Genomic DNA, 21,233 nt, shown 5'->3' with positions numbered 1-21,233 from the left:
GGGCCTCTGGAGGGGTTCCTTCCCCATCCAAACCATAAGTGAGCCCCTCTCAGGGCTGGGGGACCTTCCAGTTGTGACTCAACTTGTGTAAATGCAGAGGGAGGGCTGGGCCCACAGGGTGCGGGGTCTCTGAGGAAGGTAAGGGTGGGGAGGTCTTTCTAGGGTCCCGAGGATAAGAGGCCAAACCATGTGGGCAAATGCCACCTCGCTCTAGAACAGAGATGGTCTCTGTCCCAGGAGGCCTGGGCCCCGTGACAGCAGTGGGCATAGCTGGGGACAGCCAGGTCATTCCAGGGGAGGTGGAAGGAGGAAGCTACTTCTCCCACAGGGACGCGGGATGAGATGAGTAGGATCTGGGCTGGGGGCGGGGTCCTGGGGGAGGTCCCGACCCCTCTGTACAAAGACGTGGCTGGACCAGATGCTCTCAGAGCCAGCCACCAGCTCTGGGCCCCAGGACCATGGACCCTGGGCCCACAGCTGCCGTGAAGCGTTAAGTCCCATGAGTGCCCTGAGCCTTGGAGCTGGGCCTGCCACTTGTCTGGAAGGTTCTTGGGCTCCCCGCCACCAGCGGGAGCAGTCCACTTGGACCCGGGCGGTCAGTAGGGCCGCCACACGGCCTCGTCCATGCGGCCGGGCGTGCTCAGGGCGGTAGGCGAGTTGCTGTGACTGCCATCGGCCTCCACACCGTCGCTCTGGCCACCCAGGCTGGGGTTCATGAGGTTGCCGGTGGCGACAGAGGCGGCGCTGCTGGGGCAGGAGGCCAGCATGCGGGTGGGCGAGCGGTCACCAGCGCTGCTGCTGCCGGCCACCATGGAGAACTGGTAAGAGCCGGAGGAAGCGCCGTAGTAGAGGTGGTAGGGGGAAGGGTTGGCCTGGAAGGGCCCGCTCTGGTTCTGCGGGGCCCCCGGGTAGGGCGGTGGGAGGTAGGTGTGGTGGAAGCGGCCGGTGGCCGGCATGCTGGCCACGCCGAGGCTGCTGATGCTCGTGCCCGAGGGGGTGGCGCTGTAGGGGAAGGCGGCCGACATGGCCCCTGGGTAATGCATCCGGGGGTCGGGGAAGCGGCTCTCCGGGAGGGTCGGCAGCGCTGCGAAGGAGCGGTCAAACTGGCGGGGGTCGGAGAAAGGGTTCAGGTCGGAGGCGCCTGGGGGACAGCAAGGAGGATGGTCAGTCACTGCCCGACACCACCCCGGCGGCCTTTCTTCAAGAATGACCTCGGGCTCTGGTTTACAGGTCCATCTAGGGGGATCCCTGGTGCTACATGTGGCTCTGCTCCGACCGCCCTGAGCTGCTCGGGGGCTGGAGCCTGCTGATTCCCAATCCGGCCCCACCTGGGAAGCAGGTGGGAGCAGGGGTCTGGGCTGTGGGTGGCCCCGGGCGCTGCTGGGGCAGGCAGAGGAGGGGGAGGGCTTTTCTCTCCTCCCGGCATCCTCTTCCCAGCCTAGCCGTGCAGAGGCCTGTCGAGGGGGCAGGTGGGCTCCCCGCTGGGCTGTGGGTGCGTGGGGAGCCAAGCGCGGGGCCAGCACAGGCCGCCCAACAGCCTGGCCCGGCAGGTTCGCCCTCCCTCTCTCGCTCTCGGTAAAGAGGGTCTCCAACGGTCCTGTGAGATTGGGAGTCAGGCCCTGCTCTCGCAGACGAGGAACCAGGCAGAGAGAGAAAGATGGATTCTCCTGATGCTGCACAGAAAGGACTGGAACTCATCACGAGGCCTCTGCTTTCTGCTCCCGCTGGGGTGTACGTGCGCGTGCGCCTGCACCTCTCCTGCCCAGGTGGGGCTCAGTTAGGTTACGGGAGCTTCCGCCTGTGCTGTGGGAGCTGGGTCCACGGCAGCTCTGTCCATCCCCGCCCCCCACCGCCCCAGCCTCAGCCTGGGCCTGTGTCTCCAGGGCTGCCCTGCAAGCTGGAGCTGACTGGTGGCCAGACAGGGATCAGATGCCACCCTCACCCCCCTCCACAGCAAAGTGAGACAGACGGCAGCCAGAGGGGCTTGGTGGCCTGGACCCTGCCCTTGTCACAGAGAGACCCAGTGTCCAGCCCAGGCCCCACCCTGGCTCCCCCAGGAGTTGGCTCCAAGACAAAAGTATCCCAGCCTCTGCCCCGTACTTTTGTAATCACAGACCCCCCAAACCTCAACACTCAAAGGGGCTTCAGGATTGAGTCTAAACCCCTTGGTAGGAAGACTGAGACTCAGAGAGGGAGAGGCACTCGCCTAAGTGTCACACAGCATATTGGACCTACACAGAATCCTAGGGCTCTCAGTCCGGAGTTCTGACACGCGCCTGAAGGGTAACTGTCCCATCTTTGAGGCAGCACAGACTGAAGGTTAACTGTGTGGTCTCTGAGGTTGGATACTTATCTAGTTCTGACACTTACTAGCTGTGTGCCCTTGGGCAAGTCACTAAACCTCTCTGTGCATCAAGTTGTCCCACATGAAAAATGGAGACAATAACAGTTCCTAGGGATTAAATTAGTTAATACATGTAAAGTGCCTACACTGGGCACAGAGCAGGGGCCTGATGAGGGTTTGTGCTGCCACTGCAGCTGTGACACCTCCTGTTCTGGGCACTCAGGACAACCGGCTCATTCAGGGCCCTGCAAAGATGAGCCCCTGACCCTGGGCCTTCCTTGTACCCTGGCCAAAGGGGTGACTCTGGGCAGCAGTGGGGAGGCGGATGAGCCCCCAGCAGCAGTCTAAAGTCTGTCTGTCCCCAAGCCCTCTGTCCACCAAAGACTAGGGGCCAGAGAGGGCTCAGGAGGAGCCCAGCCTCTGCCCCTGGCCAGCTCCAGGTGTGCACTGCCTGCCGTGCCTGAGGCGTGGCTGAGGCTAGAGCTGCAGGTGCCCTCAGGCCTCACTTCCCCTGATCTGCTTGAGGTGCTGTGCGACCTCAGATAAGACTTGTAACTTCTCTGGACTTTGGGGTCTTCCCAGCTCAGCTGGGGGGGTGTTTCCTCAGCAGCAGGCTCTGGTCCTGGATGTGGATGATACGGGATGAGGCTCCGGGCTCCAGGTGGGGAGATGTGGGGGCGAGGGGCCAGGAGATGGGGGCCTTCTGGTGCATCTGGACCCTCCCTAACAGATCCCTTGGCTGGTCAGTGGTGCCCTGAAGCCTAGGGGGTCAGAGGAGCCTGGCTCCTGCCCTCATCTCTGAACCCCAGGGGAGGAGCCTTGTTGGCAGTGCCTGGCACCCCAAGCACAGCCAAGCATGAGGCTAACACCTTGCTCTGAGCCCAGGGAAGCGAGCGCTGCCGCCTGACAGGAACCCCTTTTTCAAAACAAAGGGAGCCCAAACAGGGAGCCCAGGATGCGAAGGCAGGGCTGCAGCCCGGGAAACAAGGCCGTGCCAGGTGGGCCTGGGTGCGTGTGGCCCTTGGGGGTCATGTGGGCTGTGGGCAGGCCTGCCCAGCCCTGCCACTGTCCTCTCCTGCCTCCCTCCCAGGGTGGGGGGAGCGTCTGCCCTCAGCACCCCCTCAGCTCCTGCCCCCAGCCCCGCCCCCTCCAGCCCAGTAGCCCCAAGAAACCCGAGCTGGCCAGGCCGCTGTCGAGCAGCCAATCCCAACACTGGAAGGAAATGTTTATTTTCTTCTCCAAATTGCCCCAGCTGCTGTGTGGTGGCTGAATGAGGCCTTTGAGCTGTGAGAAGCCCCCATTGTGGGCGGCCACAGCCGGGGGGCTGGGGGCTGGGGTACGGAGGGGTTGGGGCCTCGGCACTGCTTGCCAGTCACCAAAGCTGGGGGGTCAAAGCTATTGACAGGAACCAAGAGAAGTGGTGGTGGGGTATCCTGAGGGGGACCTCCAGGATGGAGTCTGAAAGTAGAGGCTTGTCCCACCAGAAGGGGAGGGCCAGTGAGAGGGACTCCCCAAGCCTGGCCCTGCCAACACCCCTGTGACAGATACCTCCTTCTTCCCACTTTACAGATGAGAAAACTGAGGCTCAGAGAGGTGAAGAGACTAGCCTAAGATCACACAGCCAGTGCCTGGCAGAGCCCGAATTCCTAGCCAGGTCCACCTGACTGCAAAGTTCATGTTCCTTCCTTGGTCTTGGTTGTCAAAAGCCCTTCCTCTCACTCCAAAGGGGACAGGCCTGAGGACGGGGAGGCCTGGCTGGTGTGAAGGGCCACAGCGGCTGCCTGAAGTCCAATGCTGTGGGTGGCTAGCGAGCACCCTGCCTCAGGATACAGCAGAAGGGGAAGGACTGGGTCAGCCACTATCCCACACAGGCCCGACCTCCTCTCCTCCCAGCCTCGGGGGAGGAAGGGGCTCTGCCTGCTGCTGGGCTAGGCCTGGCCCTCTGGGGCTGGACAGAGGGTGGGTAGGCCTGCCTCAGGCTCCGGCAGGTGCTGATTCCCAAGCCATGTCCACACAAGTGGAAAGAGAGGTGGGTTCTCCTTCCACGGGAGCTGCTGGACAGGACGCCACTGTTAGCCCCCACCTGCTGGGTTCCAGGGCCCCCTGGCTGGGCCCCAGCTCTGCCCATGTCAGGGAAAGGCCTGGAGTGTTAGACCACTGTACCTGCACAAAGGCTGGCCTGCCAGGAACGGGAGCACGGACAGCTTCTGGGCAGGGGTGGGCATGAGCCCAGAGGACCTCTTGCTGCCTCTTGAGCTCAGACCCCTCCACTCTGCAGCCCCCCTGGCTCAAGAGTTGCTGAGTGTCTCAAACTCGACAGCCCGTGGCTAAAAGCCTGGACCTGGGGCCTCTCCCCACCTTGGGGGCTCAGCAGGGCCAAGGCCCAGCTTCCCAGGCCAGAAGGGAGGTACCGCCTCTTCACACCAGGGGACTGCATCAAGTCCCCCTGCCATGGCATTGTGCCTGGCACACATGGCCAGGGCTGGGGGCAGCGCCTCCCTTAATAGAGAGACCCAGTAGGGACTCCCTTGCTTCTGCCCTCAGAAGTAAAGGAAGTTCCTGGGGGCAGGTGCTGTGGACACTTTGAACCTGGTCATTGATGCACTGTGTGACCCAAGAGTGGCCCTTAACCTCTTAAGCCTCAGTTCACTCATCTGCCAAATGGGTTCTAACCAGGGCCTGGAGGACCAAGAAAGAACAGACACCCACGGTGCATGACAGCAGCAGCCAGCCCTCCCGGCCGCGTCCAGCACTGGTGACGAGCACTCTCCGTCCCTGCCTGGCCTGAGGGTCAGCTGTGCACTCAGCCTCCTGCACCCCAACCCACTGGCCAAGAGAACCTAGAGAGCGGAGGAGATATTCACCATTTGACCACCTACTGAGCACCTGCTATGTGCCAGGCCCTGTACACCTGGACGGCCTGCCCGAGACTTAGGCTCACACGTGCCTGCCGTGTCCATCTGGCCGAGGGGTAAAGACTCCATCCTGGGCCTCCGCTCAGAGGCCTCCCTCCTCCCTCCTGTTTGGGAAGAGTCTCTGGGCCAGGTGGGGACCTTTCTCAGGAGATGCTCTGTCTCTCTCCAGGGACAAATTCACTTCACAGTTTACAAAGTTTGAGTGCAGTAACGTCATTTGAATGTCACCCGAGGCCCAGGCAGAGGCATCCACCACCACCCCGCTTTCAGATGAGAAAGCTGAGGCCTGGGGTGCTGAGGTGTCCTTGGCAGACATGTGTCTGTCTCAGGCTCCTTGGGCGAGTCCTGCCCAACTTTAACGGGTGCACTGGGGGACTAATACCCATTTCCCGCAGGCGACGGGGAGCTCCTGGAGGGCAGGGACTGTGCCTGTCTATTCATCCCTGTGGCCAGGCACCACGACGGCACAGGGTGAGTGGCAATAAATGTTTGCTGAATGAATGAAGGAAGGGCTGAGCCCAGGACCGTGTAGGAGCACTGGTGCTCCTTTATAACAAACACCAGGGTGGTGCAGCCAACGACCCTGGCATGAGCTTTTGGTCTGGATCAGAGAGACCACTTCCAGGCCCCCGCCCCCTTCTCCCACCGCAGCCCCCACCTCCCTGTGCCGTACCTTGGATGGGGGTCTGGGCCTGGCTGCTGAAGTGGCTGGTGGTGCTGAGTGAGCCTCGGGGGCTGGGCGTGCTCGGCGTCACCCGCATGCGCAGGCGCTCCAGGTCCCCGAAGCGGTCGGGGAACGCCTTGGTCTGGTCCTCCAGCTTCTGTCGATGCCCTGCAGAGCATGGGAGCCCATGAGAAGCTGGTCCCCGAGAGTCTCAGGGGGGCAGAAATGTCTTGCTCTGCTGGGAAGTTCTCCCTGAGGTCTAACCTTAGGCCTCTGCAGGGAGAACCCATAGGACACTACCGATGTCTCTTCTGAACAGAGAATGGTCAGTACGTGCTGCCCTGAGGCCATCATCTCACTCCTACCTTCTTATGCCATAGGTGAGGCTCAAAGAGGTTCCAGGCCACAGAGCCAGTAAGTTGTGGAGTCAAGATTTGAACTCAGGGTTCAAATCAAAGCCTGCGACCTACACCTCTACGTTACGCTTTTTGGCAGAAGGGGAATCTGAGGCAACAGGCACGGGAAAGGGGCTTAAGCAGGCTCCCATGGGAGGCAGGGAGAGAACCCAGGGATGCTGCCGCTGTCTGCCCCCCAGCATCCATCCTGCCCGCCATTCACATCTGCAAGAGGAATGGGATATGGCCCCGGAATGGGAATGCTGGCTCCTCCAGCCCAGAGCTACCCTGGGACCCCCAGCACATGCCTTCTCCCCTCTGGGTCTCAGGAGGGGAAATTCACCACGATGCTGGGAAGTGGAGTGGGGCGCTGTGTGAGGGGCTGGACTCCCATCTCTGTCCCGAAGCTGGGGACAGGGGACCAGTGCACCTGGCTTGGGCATCACACTTGGAGAAACTGCCAGCATTTCCCAGTATCCCTCTGCCACGGCCCACACAGGAAGGACCCCAGCCTCATCTCCGAGACCCTGGAGGAGCTGGCAGGGTCAAGATGGCCATGCTCCTGCCTTTAAGCAGCCAGCCGAGGCCACCCTCAAAGCTTCTTGAATGACATCAGGCTTGCAGGGACCACCACCTCTCTCTCTCTCTCTCTCTCTCTCTCTCTCTCTCTCTCACACACACACACACACACACACACACACACACACACATACACACACACACCACTTGTTCAATTACTCATTTTACATTTCACAAGCAACATATGAATAGCTACAAAAATAAAAGCATTACAGGTAAGGCTAATGGCTCCTCTGGCCCACCCTAAATCCCTGCCCAGAAATCCCCACGTGATCAATTTGGAGGTCTTTCTTTCCAGCCTTTTTTTGGTTTCACGTGCATGCAAAACACAGAGCAAGTTTCTCACAGAACTTTCTTGAATGGTCTCAGCCTGGCTGTATCATTCTCTAGCTTGCTCTTTCAGTAGCACACCTGCGGGGCCACCTCAGTTTCCTCATCGGATAGATGGAGAGAGTCACCCAGCCCCAGAGAAACAACCTCGGGGGCCCGCCCTGGGGCACATTGAGGAGCAACAAGTGGGGGCGGGGTGGCCTCACTAAGCCTGTGGGTGTCCCTCGTTCCTGCTTGTCACATCCCCTGGAGGCCGCAGTCCCCTCAGCCGTTCCTCTCAGATGGACACTTAGCTCGCTTCCAAGTTATCCCCCTGCATGCAGGACTCCCAGGAATCTCTCTGTTCACACCCCTCCTTGTGTGGGGGGATTTCTCCAGGGCAGACTTCTCACTGAGAGGGCCGGACATTCCTGGGCTCTCCTGATCAGCCTGTCAGCTGAGGTTGGCCCGTTCGGCTCCACCCGACCCTGAGGGAGGAGGCCAGGCAGACAGGTGGGCCTGGTCCTCTTTTTACAGACAAGAGAACTGCAGTTCAGAGAGGTGAAGAGGCTTGCCCGAGGTCACACAGCGAGGAAAGAGGGAGGATGTCTTAGACTTGGGATCCTTTGAAAAGAAGTGTGGGGAGGGGCTGAGGGAGAGGGGAAGGCTTGCCTGAGTCCTGGGGTCTTCAGTGACACGAGGAATTTTCTAGATTGACAGAGAAAGAAGAAGGAGAGAGAGGTAGTGGGAGGTAAAACAAAACTCCTCACTATGCTTGCTGAGGCTTGGAAAATGGCGTCCTAGGGGCCTGGAAAGTGTGAGATGACTCTTCACTGCCATTGGGAGTGAGGGGACAGAGGTGGAGGCTTCAGAATGGGCCTGATTTCTGATTTTCAAAAGGGGGATGCAATGGATTCTGGTGCCCACAGGCCCCTCGTCTCGCTACACACCCCTGTCACAAGCTCAGATAGGCATCTGAGAGCCCTTAGAAATGGAACAGGTTGTCCTGGGAGCCTCAATGGGCTCAGCAAGTCACCAAGAACCAGGGACCCACTTTCTCCTCCTCCGAGGCCCCAGGTCCGAGCCCATGGGACACTCAGCAGCCAAAATGAGACCACCTGGCTCCCACCCCGGCCCCCCACTGCTACCTCCCAGGACCCTTGGCAACAGGAAAAACGTGGGCTGGGGTTAGTTTGGCTGGAGCTGGGGCCACTAAGTTAGATGACTATGGGGGCTGCGCAAGTCACATAAGTGAGGCACGTGGGATGGGTAGGACCTGGGGCAGACTGGAGAGGGTGGGCCTTGTAGAAGGGGCAGTTGCCATCCCGTCCAGCTGACTGGTGCCCTGATGGGGGTGGACCCAGTGTCGCCAGAGCTTCCAGTTTACCAGAAGCCATAAACCTGCTTTTATGTGAAACCTCCCATATTTTATATGTTGGCAATTAATTCAAATACTGAAAACAACAACAAAATAACTCAACCACTTTGTAGAACATGTCCTGTTCAGGGGCTGCCAGTTTGCATCCTCCAAGTTTGGGATTTCATTTGCTGGTTGGTTGTCTAACCTTAGCCATTGAGGACTGGCTAATGGATACCCCTCAGGACGTGGTCTCTAGGGAAGTGCCGGAGGGCTTGGCCTCAGTCCTGATCGGCCTTGGAGGAAATGCTGTTGCCCTTGCTGCTGAGGCCACTGAAAATGGCAAGGCAATGTGGATGAGCTGGGGCATGAATGAAGTCAGAACAATCTCAACAGGCAGGAAGCCGGCTGGATAGATCTGGAGACCGCAGACTGACCTGACAGCAGCTCAGGTGCAAAGGATCTGGGTGTCTTAGTCAACCACAAGCTTGAAGTGAGCCAGTGGGGTTACACGAAAGCTGGTGCAAAACCTCAGGCCTTGTTGTTATCGCCACTGGCTAATAAAGTCCCGTTTCTGAGTCACACTGTGCACTAAGCGTCTAGAGATACTCCTGTGGGCCAGTGGAAGGAGGGAGGGGTTTGCAGCCAGCCTGGGTCCGAGGATGGGCTCTGCCGCCTGGTAGCCTCACCCCTTTCCCCCACCCACCCCAAGCCACGGTGTCTGCATCGTGGTGCCCTCGCAGGTCGTGGTGCTGGCCAAACAAGGTGACCGGACGCTCTCCACCCACCTGGGGCCCCACCATCTGCACGGTCACTTCTACCCCAGCCCGTGCCAAGGGACGCAGGATTATCATCCCCACATGGAGACCAGGACACGGAGGCCAGGATGGTAAGTCCTGTCCGGGACACAAAGCCAGGACAGCGGAGCTGGTGTCGGCACCCAGACCCCGACTCCAAGTCCAGTGCTCTTTCTCCTGACACTTCCCTTTTGGTCCCATTGTACAGATGGGGCCACTGAGGCTTCAAGATGAGCCCTACACTAAGCGGTTGGTCTGGGATATAAATCAGGTAACGTGGTCCCAGAGCCCACGCTCCACCACATGCTGTTCTGCCTTCACGTAGGGCAGACTTCCTGGAGGAGGAGTTTTAACAGCACTTAAGGAACTGCTTCCTTGTTGCTGTGGAAGGCCGGAGCCACGGCCCAGGAGGGGCAAAGGGGAGCTGAGGTGGCTCCACGTGGCCAGGGCGCCAGAGAGTCTCAGAGCCACGGGGCCTGGGCCTTCACACTGGGAGCAGAACGGAACTCCTTGTGCCCGAGGAAAGAAGATGTGCCTTCAGAATAGACCTCTTTCATTCGGCTGCCCACAGTGAGAGCTGGGTGGGGAGCCCTGGCCCAGCTCACTAGGTCACCAGGGGCCCAGCCCTTTCACGCTGGGACTCAGTTTCCCATCTGCACACACTGCTCACTGAGGCCCCTCTAGCTTTGAGAGTCCCTGACGTAAGACTGCAAGACTCAGCCACTGGCCAGGATGAAGCCCCCGGAAGGAAGGGAGGCAGGGTTGCTTGCTCCCGGGCCCTCCCATCACCGCCTCCTGTTGCTTCTCCTGCTCCCAGGGTTTCTCTAGTATTTATTCCCTGCCTCTTCCAGGAAGCCCCCTTCTCCCAGCACCTCTGCAGGCTAAGAGCAGTAGCTAGCAGGAACGGAAAGAAAAACAGCGGCTGACACTTACTCAGTGCTTCCTCCACTCCGCTGTCTAAGCAGTTGACACGCTCTGCCTTGTTTCACCTGCATTATCCCCATGAGGGGGTCTACCACTGTCCCTAGTTCACAGGTGAGAAAACTGAGGCTCAGTGAAGGTCAGGGACATGCTCGAGGTCACATAGAGGCACCTGGCCACCTTGTCTTCCCGGAGCCCATCTTGTAGGAAAGGAGCCTGGGTTTGGAAAGTCAGGGGCTCCAAACAATGGGTGTTAGGGCCCAGCCCAGGCCCAGGGCCCGGAGCAGATGCAGGAGGACAGGCCTGGAAAGAGGAAGATGAGAGGGTCTCAGTGGACTCCACCAGGAGCCCTGCCCTGCTCTGAAGCTCAGCACTGAGAGTCCACCCCTCTAATCGCACCCTGCTCTAACCCACCCCTCTAATCGCACCCTGCTCTAACCCACCCCTCTAATCGCACCCTGCTCTAACCCACCCCTCTAATCGCACCCTGCTCTAACCCACCCCTCTAATCGCACCCTGCTCTAACCCACCCCTCTAATCGCACCCTGCTCTAACCCACCAAGTCCCTCTGCTCCTCCGGGCCTCAGTTTCCACACCTGTCAAGTGGTTATCATAGTGTCTAACCCCTGAGTTGAGGATGAGCTGGAGGACAGGCCCCAAGTGTTTCAAAGTAGAGCACTTTGTGCAGAGGAGGGGGACTGCCTGGGGACGGCCCCACTTTGGCCCTCTGGACCTCGCTTGGGCTGCCTGTCCGCCTGCAGCACCTGGGCTCAACTCACTGACAGCCCCTCCGACGTCACCTTGATGAGTGCTCCGATCCTCATTTATGACCCTCCAGGGCCCAGTGGCCCAGGCCTGTCCCAGGCAGCTCTTACCCACTGGGCCACAGTTGTGTCACCTGTGAAGTGGAGCTCACACTCTAACTCCTGAGGATGTGGACAGGCCGGGAGAATTAAACAGCCCACCTGGCCTTGGCACTCAAGGAAGGCACTCTGGGTTCACAACCCCTCCTCAATGGATCTGGACAGTGGGAGGGCCCAGCCTCGCAGGTGTGTGAGAAGGATCAAAGTTGGGGGAGGAACACTGGGGCCCAGCCAGGCGGGTGACTCACCCGGGGTCCAGCGGCAGGAGCCCGAGGATGAAGGCTGGATTCCAGGTGGGGCTCCCTTCCTTCCATTCCCGGGGCATCTCTCAGCACCGGGCCAGCACCGGGTCCCCACACCTGCCAGGTACCTGGTGCTTCAGGGGGAAACCCAGGGGCCATCAGGGCCATGCCCTTGCCTTCACACTGGCCCGACACGAGCCCCTGTGATGAGAGTGGCAACCGCTTGAGCAGACATCTACGACGTGCCAAGCACTGTGCCAGGCAGGCCACGCGTGTCGTCTACAAGGGCCACGATCCTCTGAGAGGCCGCTATCATCACAACCATTTTACAGATGGGAAAGTGGAGGCACATGGTCAAGGTCAAACCTGGACTGGTCAGCATGTTGCATGGAGCTCAGCTGCTAAGGTCTTGACTTCCCAAGACCTCCAAGAGAGCAGAGCTGGGTTCCTTGGCAGTGAGGCCCGACTGGCAGGAGGCCAGCTCAGTGTCCTGCCGCGGTGGGGTGAGGGGGGCAGGAGGCCATCGGGAGCAGGGAGCGGGGAGAAGCAGAGCTGGGCGGGGCCCCAGGAGCAGCATGGTCTGCAGGCAACAATGTGGGCCCCAGCCATGGGGCCCTTCTCCCATCTGAAGCCACTCGGCCACCTCCTCGGCTGCCCGACCTGGCCCTGGTGCGGCCACATCCCATACACAGCAGCCACTGTCTGTCCAGCCGTGGGGTGGGGCACCCGGGCCCAAGGCCGGCTCTGCGGCCTGTCAGGAGATTTACACCCGGCTCCTAACAGCCCAGCAGAGTCGCAGGCGGGGGCTGAGCCCCAGGTGGTCTGTGGTGAATCGGCCCCCTGTGAGCAGATGAAAGCCGGTCGGTGGCTAGGCAAGGAACCAGGAGGGTGGAGGGCCAGCGGCTCTCCCAGGGGCACAACTGGGGCTTCCAGTGGCCTGGGGTTGATTAGGGGAACCGGGGAGGTCCGAGGTTAACCCCTTCCCTCCTGCTGGGTGCACTCCCCCTGGGGGCGTGGGGTCCTGGGAGCCAGGGACCGGGAGCAGTTGCCTCTCCTCAAGCCGGGCATCCCTCCAATCCCACCTGGAGCTGAGGACAGAACTGTGGCAACTTTAGGACAGCCACAGTCCTAAAGTTGCAGGCTCAGGGTCACTTTTCCTGCCCACATCGTCTCCCGCCCCCAGCAGCCCCATTGGCTGTCTGCTCACCTCCTTCAGGCCTCTGCTCAAATGTCACCTCTTCAGGAGGCCTCCCCTGTCCCGCTCCCGCTGTGGGTCCCAGCCCTGCACTCTCCACCACTCCCCCCCATCCCCAGCTTAGATTTTCCTTGCAGGACTTCTCACTACCTGAAATTAAACTAGCTAATCATCTGTTTACCTCGTTTATTCATTCAACAAATATTTACTGAGCACCTACTAAGTGCTCACGTCTGTGTTCCAGGGTCTACATCAGTGTCTGGCAAAGCAAAGAACCCCCACCCCATGGAGCATATATAGTAGTCAGGGGAGATGAAAAATACGTGAAATAAATGAGTGAACTATATAGCATCTTAGGAGGTGATAAGTAAAATGAAAGCCGGGAAGTGTAAGGGCAAGAGGGGGATGCCTGTGTGTTTGATTAAAACAGCGTGGTCAGGGGAGGGCTCACTGAGAAGTGTGAGTAAAGACTTCAAGGTGGGAAGCAGCGAGCCACACGTCTGGGGTTGTTGGGGGAGGCGTGCCCCAGGTAGAGGGAACGGCAGTGCAAAGGCCCTGAGGCAGAAATGTGAAGCTGCCCAGTTTGAAGACTGGTCAGGAGGCCAAGGTGGCCAGAGTTGGGTAAGGAGAGGAGAAGGGTGTCAGAGAGGAAGGCAAGGGGTAATGGGCACAGATCAGGTTGGGCCTCGTGGGCCATGGTGACAACAGCACGGTTTACCATTTCTCCCCACCCCTAGTGTGTGAGACCCAAGAGGGCCAGAGCCCGTGTGTTGGGTTCACTGCAGTGTCCCTAGCTTCTAGAATAGTGCCTGACACAGAAAAATATTTGTTGAAATCATCCCATGTACACTTTGGGGAAGAAAGGGCCCCCAGGCAAGATGTCAGAACCGCCCCCGCCCCCTGGCCTCAGGCAGCATGGAGAACCTGCGTCCTGCCCTCTCAGCTACAGCACCTGCTAAGCCTGGGAGACAGGGTGAGCGGTTCCCAAACTGCGGTCTACCCCAGGCTCGCCAGGCGCTACGCTGCCTGCTGCCCCGTATATTGGATCCTGCTCCACTGCTTCTCTACCAGCCCCCAGTGACTCTGAGGGACACCAGCACCGAGAACCTCAGAAACCAAGGCCACACAGGCAGGAAGCCACCAAGCCAGCCTTCAAACCCAGCCGGCCACCTGGCTGCAGACTGGGCACGCTCTGCAGGGCAGCAGAGGGGAACGACCTGGCCACAGAACCCACAGCCAGGCCTCGGGGATCTGCAGGCGCCCCTCCCTGGCTCCCGGGACCAGTCTCTACTCCCACCCCTCCCCACAGAAGGCTCAGCCCTCACACGGGGTCGGGGGTCACAAAGCAGGAGAAAAGCCCAGAAGGGAAACCCTGTGATAATCCATCAGGGTTGTTGGGTACCTCCTGCAGGCCAGGCAGCTGTAATTCATGTAAAGCTCACAACTCCCCGGAGCAGAAGCTAATATCATCCCCATCTTACAGATGAGCACACTGAGCCATGAAAGCCCTTCTGAGTGGCCCTTGTTTCCCTGAGCCCCAGGGTGGAGCCCCTGGGGTGCACCGAAGCTCACCCTTGGGCAAGTGGCTTGGCCTCCTGGCCTGTCTCCTCCTGGGGTTGTCGAGGATCAATTAAGAGACTCTGGGGGACTTCCCTGGTGGTCCAGTGGTCAAGACTCTGCGCTTCCAATGCAGGGGATGCAGGTTCTATCCCTGGTTGGGGAACTAAGATCCCACCTGCCGTGCGGCATGGCCAAAATAAAAAGAGACTCTGCACAGGGCCTGGCACACAGGGAGTGCTCATTGACCAGCAGCAGCTGAGCTGCCCTCTGACCACTTATAGGTGGGGAAACGGAAGCTGGGAAAGGAGGAGGATTTGTCCAAGGTCGCAGAGTGAAGGGCAGGTTGGGGCTGGAACCCAGGGTGCAGGTGAGACCTGCCCTGACGGCCGGGCAGGGGGAAGAGCAAGCAGGTGCTCAGATGGGAGACTGGGAGATGTGCCACCTCCCACATCTGCTCTTTTCTCTAAGCGAGCCTCTGCTAAGATTTTGTTTCAAGTCACTCTAACACCACTGATGTGGCCCGTACCGCCTTGCTTCTGACTCCAGTTTCTCTCCGCTCCTGATTTCTTTCCCTTCCTCTTGCTGCCTCGACCTATGCCACCCCTTCCCCTACCAGCTCACCCCGAGAAGGGGCTGTCTCATGTATGGGGGACCTCAGGAGAGACGAGCAGGCAAGGACTTGACTGGGGGCTTCCAAGGGCAGGGCTGAGCCTCCACCCTCATCCAGTGGCCTCGGCTGGGGAGGGGGGGGGCAGCTGCTCTGGGCTGGGCAGGGCTGAACGTGGAGGGTTCCAAGGGATTCCAGGCATTGGTCGGTCCCTGGGAGCCTTCCCACCAAGCTCCCAGCGCCCTCTGCTCACATGCCTCTACACAGTGGGCGCTCACTGTTTTGTGGAGTGGCTCCTAACGGCTCATCATCCCGTTGAGCCCAACCGTGGCTCCCATTCATCCTGATTCTGCCCCTGGAGACTTAGAGTACGATACCACCTCCCTCAACGGAGACTTGATACCTCTATTACTACGGCCTGGGTTTCTCAGTAGCCACCCTGCTGCTGACCAAGAAAGGTTCATCATCGGCTGATGGTGCTAGTGGTGGGAGTACAGAAGGGATGCCAGGTACCAGGGATAAGAGAATACCACAGATACAGAGACTCACAAGGACCCTCCCTCTGCTACAGCCAGATGCTATCCACAGCCATCACTGATCTCCAGGCCTGCAGGCTGGGTGGTATCATCCCACTTCCTGGAGGAGGCAGCTGAGGCCCAGAGAGATCAGAGACTTGCCCAAGGTCTCCCAGCCAGGCAAGCTGGCTCAGAATCTGCTCTCTGTACCAAGGGCCTATGGCTCACAAGGGCTTCCCAGCCATCACCACCCTGAGACTCTTGGGGTCACTGACCCGGTTCACAGATGACAAAACTGAAGCCAAAAGGGAGCCATGATTGTCCAGAGCCACAAAGCCCAAGGCCAGGGGCATGGACCCATCCACATCCAATCCCAGCAGGAAGGACTCAGCAGGAATCTGACCAGGGCAGGTGCCAGCTGGGAGGTGAATAACTTGGGCCTGATCACCAGGTTCAGGAGCCCGAGGCGGGTTGGAGGAGGTGGCCCTGAGAGGCCTACAGGGAAACTCTTCTAGGGCCACCGGGCCCAGCTCTGAGCCTTTCCCAAGTGGCCAGGTACTGGAGTGGGCCCAGGAACTGGACTGATGGGGAGCCAGGCCTGGGTGGCCCTCACTGGTGCTGCCCTGGTACAGCCACACCCCATTCTCAGCCTCCTGCCTCAGGCCCACTTAGCCCTGGAACTGGAATTGAAGGCTGCCTCTGGGAAGACTGGCGCCTCCCTGCACCTGAGACAGTGTGAGGCCCTGGTCAGGTTCTCAACATCCCCAGGGCTGGATTCTCTCCTCCCTGGAACCTAGGGACCCTTTGGTTCAGGATCCCATGAGACAATAAATGTGAGAGGGTTTTCTAAACTGTAAAGGGCCACAGTTACAAAGAGAAGGACAGGGCAGCTCTCAATACACCAGGCATGAGCATGCCGTGAGTGGGGGCCGGTCCACACAAGAGCTCTGCTTAGAGCTCAGGAAGCAGCCAGTCCAGCGATGACCAGCTGCTTCTTTGTTTCACTCATTCATTCAGGGAACACAGGCCTCAGGCCCACTGTGGCAGCTGCCCCTCCAGTTTCCCCAGTCTGAATCTGCAAACTCCAGGTCATTCAGCAGGCAGAAGCAATGAAACACAAACTTTCTTTGATGCTAAAGTGCACGGATCAGGGCTCCCTGCACAGAATATGTGCTCAATAAATACTTGCAGAATCAAATTTGCATTCCTGATCTCAAGATGTGGGTCCTGGGGTCAGAGTGTCTGGGCTCTATGTGACTTAAGTCACATGCTAAGACTCAAAGAACGTTTCCAAGGAGGGGATCTGGCCTTGCAGCCCGAGCAGCCCCTACTTCTGATGGCTCCCTCCCTCCGCCACTGGCAGAGGAAGCTGGGGTGGAGTAGAGCAAACCTGGCCCAACCTCCACCCCCAAACACACACACACACCACACACACACATACATACACACACACACACACCCCCCCACACACACACCACACACACACCCCCCCCCACACACACATACCACACATACACACCACACACACACACCACACACCACACACACACACACACCCCACACACACACACACCACACATACACACCACACACCACACACACAGACATACACACACACACACCACACACACACCACACACACACACACACACACCACACACACACACCACACACACACACACACCACACCACACACACACAGCACACACACACATACCACACATACACACACCACACACACCACACAGACACACACACCACACAGACACACACAGATGCACACACACACACACCCATCCTTTTCCTTTCCTTAAAGGTTGCAAATCCATACTCCCCCAGCGAGCCCCCAGTGGGCAGTCATCCCTTGGGGTACGGGGAGCCAAGGGTAGGTCAAGTTGATTCAGTCAACTCCTCTTCCCAGCTTGGCTTCCTACAGCCCGGGGCTAAGCACAGGCACACAGTCGGGGGGGGGGGGGGGGCGGTGGTGGGTGTGGAGCGGAGGACTGCAATCCGCCACAGCTCCCAGGATCCAGTGCCATCTGTCTGACCCCGGCAACTGCCCTTCCCCCGCTGGGCCCTCCTCCCCGACCCAGGGGTTCAGTGGCTCTGGCACTTACGTCTGGGCTCCCGGGGTCCATCCACGGTCACCTTGATGGCTCGGTGGTAGGTGGCCACTTGCGTGGGGTTGGTGAATACGGTGATGGTCAGTGTGAAACTCTTCCCTGGGGGGAGTGGGGAATAAAGAAGAGGTTGGCACCTGGAGCTATTCACAACACCCTGAAGCCCTCATCTTCCAGAAGGAGCAGGTCTCTCTACTTTGAACCTGGGCAGAAGATAGGGTTCTGGGTAAAATTCAAGCTGCTGGGGTTGGCATTCAAGGCCCCGGGAGGTCTGGCACCAACTTTATCACATTCCCCCGCCCCACGCTCTGGCCACCCTGGCTTGCTTCCCCCCTGCTTCTTGGCCTTTGTTTGTGCTGTTCCTTCTATCTAGAGACCCTTGCGATTTTGGGGTGGGGAGCTCAGATGAGTACATATTTTTTTTTCATGAAAATAATTAGTGATCTTTATAGAAGGCTTTGAGAACACAGAACATATAAAAAAGAAGAAAAAAAAACCACCCACAGTTCCACTAGCCAGAGATAAACACTGTTAACATTTATCTGGGTGTTCTTTCCTGCAACCCTTTTTGGGCAAGTGTGTTTTTACACAGTTGCAATGACACTAAAATAAGTATTTCCGTACCCTCTTTTTTGTTCACGTAACACCACATCATAAGCACTTATGTCATTAAAAATTCTTCATAAACTTCATTTTTAATGGCTGCAAAACATTTCAACTCATGGAAGCCTCATCTTTTACTTATCCACTTCCTTACTCTTGGGTGTTACCTTGCTGCTAATTTCTTATTGGCGTGTGCAGCTGGGGCTGATAAAGGACTGATTTGGGAACTGCAGACATTTCATTTGTAGACACAACTGTTATTTCCAGAACTCTGTTCTATTTTTAGATAGACATTTGGCTCCAAAGTCTCCATTCAAAATTCCTGAGAGGGGAGAAAACTTTTAAAATCATCATTTTTGTTTTACCATTTAAAATAAAATGAAAATGGCTTTCTGTTTATAAAAATCTTTGTCTACATCTCTGCTTATTTCCTTAGAATAGATTCCAAGAAGCGGTGAGTGATTTCATCGCATCAGAGGGTTGGGATGGATTCAGGGGCATTAATCTCTGCGGTGAGATGACTCTCTGGAGAGGATCATCGTGATTGGTGTGGGCCCGAGTCTACCGTGATGCTGTCAGCATCTTCGTGACCTCATCTGTCAAGGTGGAAGATCTCTTAAACACTCTTGACTTCGTCGCCTTTGCTCTATTACTAGTGAGACTGAAAATTTTTATATGTTTATCATCTGTCCTAATCCAACACAAATCATTGCTTCATGGTCTTTCATACTTTTCTATTAAGGTTTCAATGCCTTAAGGAAAAATCACTCTATCAAGCTTGTTAACACTTTCCTTGTCCTGTTTGTGGCAGTCGGTTTCCCACTTCACTGGCCTTTACATTTCGCTTTCTGACACCAAGCTGATTTGCATTTTCAGTTCTACCTCTTGCTTGTGATTTCTCCTGTCATTTTATGTTTAGAAAGGTTACCTTCAATAAACACCATCCTCTCTACCTTCCACGTTGAATTCTTTGATTCTTCTGGGGGTTTACTGGTTGGGTTTTTCTTCAAAGGGCACCCCAATTTTCCCAGCACCTTTACTGAAGTGAGAGCCCCCCTCTCCCGCCCTGTTCTCTACCAGCATCAAAGCCTCCATGCGTGTGAGGCTGGGGAGGGGTGTGGGGGGAGCTTCGCTGATCCTCAAGTCAAATTGGCCTCCTCCTGCTCTGCCTCTGAGCACCCCTATCTCTGGTCCCCAGTTACAGGCCTGGGGACTCCCAGAGGGCAGGGGCTGATGGCCCTGTGCACCTGTGTCCCCCCAGGGCTGTCCTCGTCCTCCCAACACCTCTCCAGGGCAGGCAGGCCTGATTCCATATTCCCACTTCACAAGTAGGAGACGAAAGCTTGGGGTGGGGGGCGGGGTGTGAGAAACGATAGCTTAGCATGGCTGCTACTTGTTGATCCGGTGATGGAGGGAAAACTCCAGCCTCAGAAAGAGGACAACCCAGCACAAAAGAAAACCAGCCAGGCTGCCGGGGCCACACCCAGGAACCCAAGGGCTTCTGAGACTGGTGGGGGGTGTAGGGGGGTAGGGGGACAGAAGGGGTTTAAATTGAGGTGTGACTCGAACTAGGGAAGAGTGGGGTCTCTCTGGAGGGATTTGCCAGAGCTGCCAGCTGGAGGCAGGGTGGAAATACAACCTGCTCCTGACCTGGAACTCTGGGCCAGAGACACCCACCTGGCCCTCACTCAGACAACAGGGGTGCTTTCCATGCTTTCTGGAAACAGGAAGTGTAGAGGCCTCCCGCTCCAGGCCCCACACTTCCCGGGACCCTCCTTCCCCCCTACTGCTTCCCCTCACTCTGAGGTCTTTTCCCTCCTGAATCCTTCCCCCAACCAGTCAGGCCCTCTCCAGGGGTCCCTGGGCCTCTGACCCTTCCGTCACCTCCTTGGTACCACAGGGTGCCAAGCTGATGGGTAGTTTAGGTTGACAGCCCAGAGCTGGATGGGCCCCTGTGCCCCGCACTTGCCAGCTCCCTGAAGTGCTCTATTTCTCACCTTACTTCCTTCAGGTCATCACTGAAAAGTCACCTTTCCAGTGAGGCCCTCCCCGGTCACTTTATCTAAAGGAGGCATTTTTAACTTGGCATCCCTCTTAGAATTGAGTGGGCTCGAAAACTGGGATAGGAAAAGAAAAAAATGGCAACTGTATTGTCCCTAGCCTCTAGCTGAAATTTAGCATCTCTCTTAAGTATGAACGTAGACAACAAACCACAGAGGCATTACAGCAGTCCCTGTGACCTTGTCACCAACAGACGTCACAGATATTTACATATCACATTACAGACGTTGCAGATTTCTTTAAATATCTTTCATGCTCGTCACAACTTCAAAGTCACGGTCGTCATCAAACCCGTTGCTAGATCTTGTTATTTAACAAGCTAACAAGGCAGCGCATTTATCACAATTTTTAAAAACGTTTTGCTATGTTTTAACATAATTGGTTTTCATTGCCATCCTTTGTATTTTATTTCATTCTTTAAAAAGCACTATTCTGAGACTGTCAAAGGGGTCCATGGGGTGATGAAAGGTTAAGAAGCTCACTCTGAAGCATCACAGACCTTCCCACTCCCACTCGATCTGCTTCAGTTTCCTCCTGATGCTTATTACTTCTAATAATCTACCTACTTATCTATTTAGTCTCCCTTTACTAGATTATAAGCTCCCTGGGGGCCAGAACTTTTGTCTTGTTCACTGCTGTGTCCCCTAGGACAGCATCTGGCATATAGTAGGTGCTCAATAAATGTTTGTTAAATGAATTAAGGGCAGAGGTTACTGCTCCCATTTTACAGACGAGAAAACTGAGACTCACAGAGGGGCAATGAGTTGACCAGGTCACACAGTATCCAGGCAGAGCCCAGGAAGGTTAGAATGTACTGGAGCCTGCCCCTCCGCACCGACCCTGAGCACCTACTCCTGGGGAGTGAGGAGCCTCCACCCCACCAGGCAGCAAACCACAGGCTAGCCCTGAGGTCACCAGCCCACCTTAACAGCTTCCTCCCAGTTTCCAGGCCTGACACCACCCCTCCCAGGTACCCACAGAGACCAGGGAGGGAGGAAGGGAGGGGCTGGCACTTGGGAGCAGGAGTGGGAGGGAGGGGCAGGTGTCAGGTGCCACAAGAGGCAGGGGCCCCATGAACCACAGGTGGGGAAAGCTGTCTCCCTGAGCGCCCGTCACCTCTCTCTCCGCCTGGCGGCAAACCCATCCGCCCACCTCTCCACTCTCTTAGAGCAGGAAGCTGAGAGGA

The 21,233-nt window shown here is 57.5% G+C and overlaps 1 protein-coding gene across 1 annotated transcript in view; it reads right to left on the bottom strand.

The window, feature by feature from the left end:
- Positions 1 to 596: 596 nt before the first annotated feature.
- Positions 597 to 21,233, bottom strand: part of RUNX3 (RUNX family transcription factor 3) — a 60,720-nt gene continuing 40,083 nt past the window's right edge. Inside the window, exons 4-6 of the mRNA XM_061186982.1 lie at positions 17,381 to 17,485; positions 5,933 to 6,091; positions 597 to 1,141 (exon numbers count right to left, since the gene is read on the bottom strand). Of these exons, the coding sequence (XP_061042965.1) occupies positions 597 to 1,141; positions 5,933 to 6,091; positions 17,381 to 17,485 (809 nt within the window). The remainder of the gene's footprint in view (positions 1,142 to 5,932; positions 6,092 to 17,380; positions 17,486 to 21,233) is intronic.

This window comes from Eubalaena glacialis, chromosome 3 (assembly GCF_028564815.1).
Source record: "Eubalaena glacialis isolate mEubGla1 chromosome 3, mEubGla1.1.hap2.+ XY, whole genome shotgun sequence".
Taxonomy (NCBI): domain Eukaryota; kingdom Metazoa; phylum Chordata; class Mammalia; order Artiodactyla; family Balaenidae; genus Eubalaena; species Eubalaena glacialis.
This window is presented reverse-complemented; position numbering and strand designations above follow the sequence as displayed.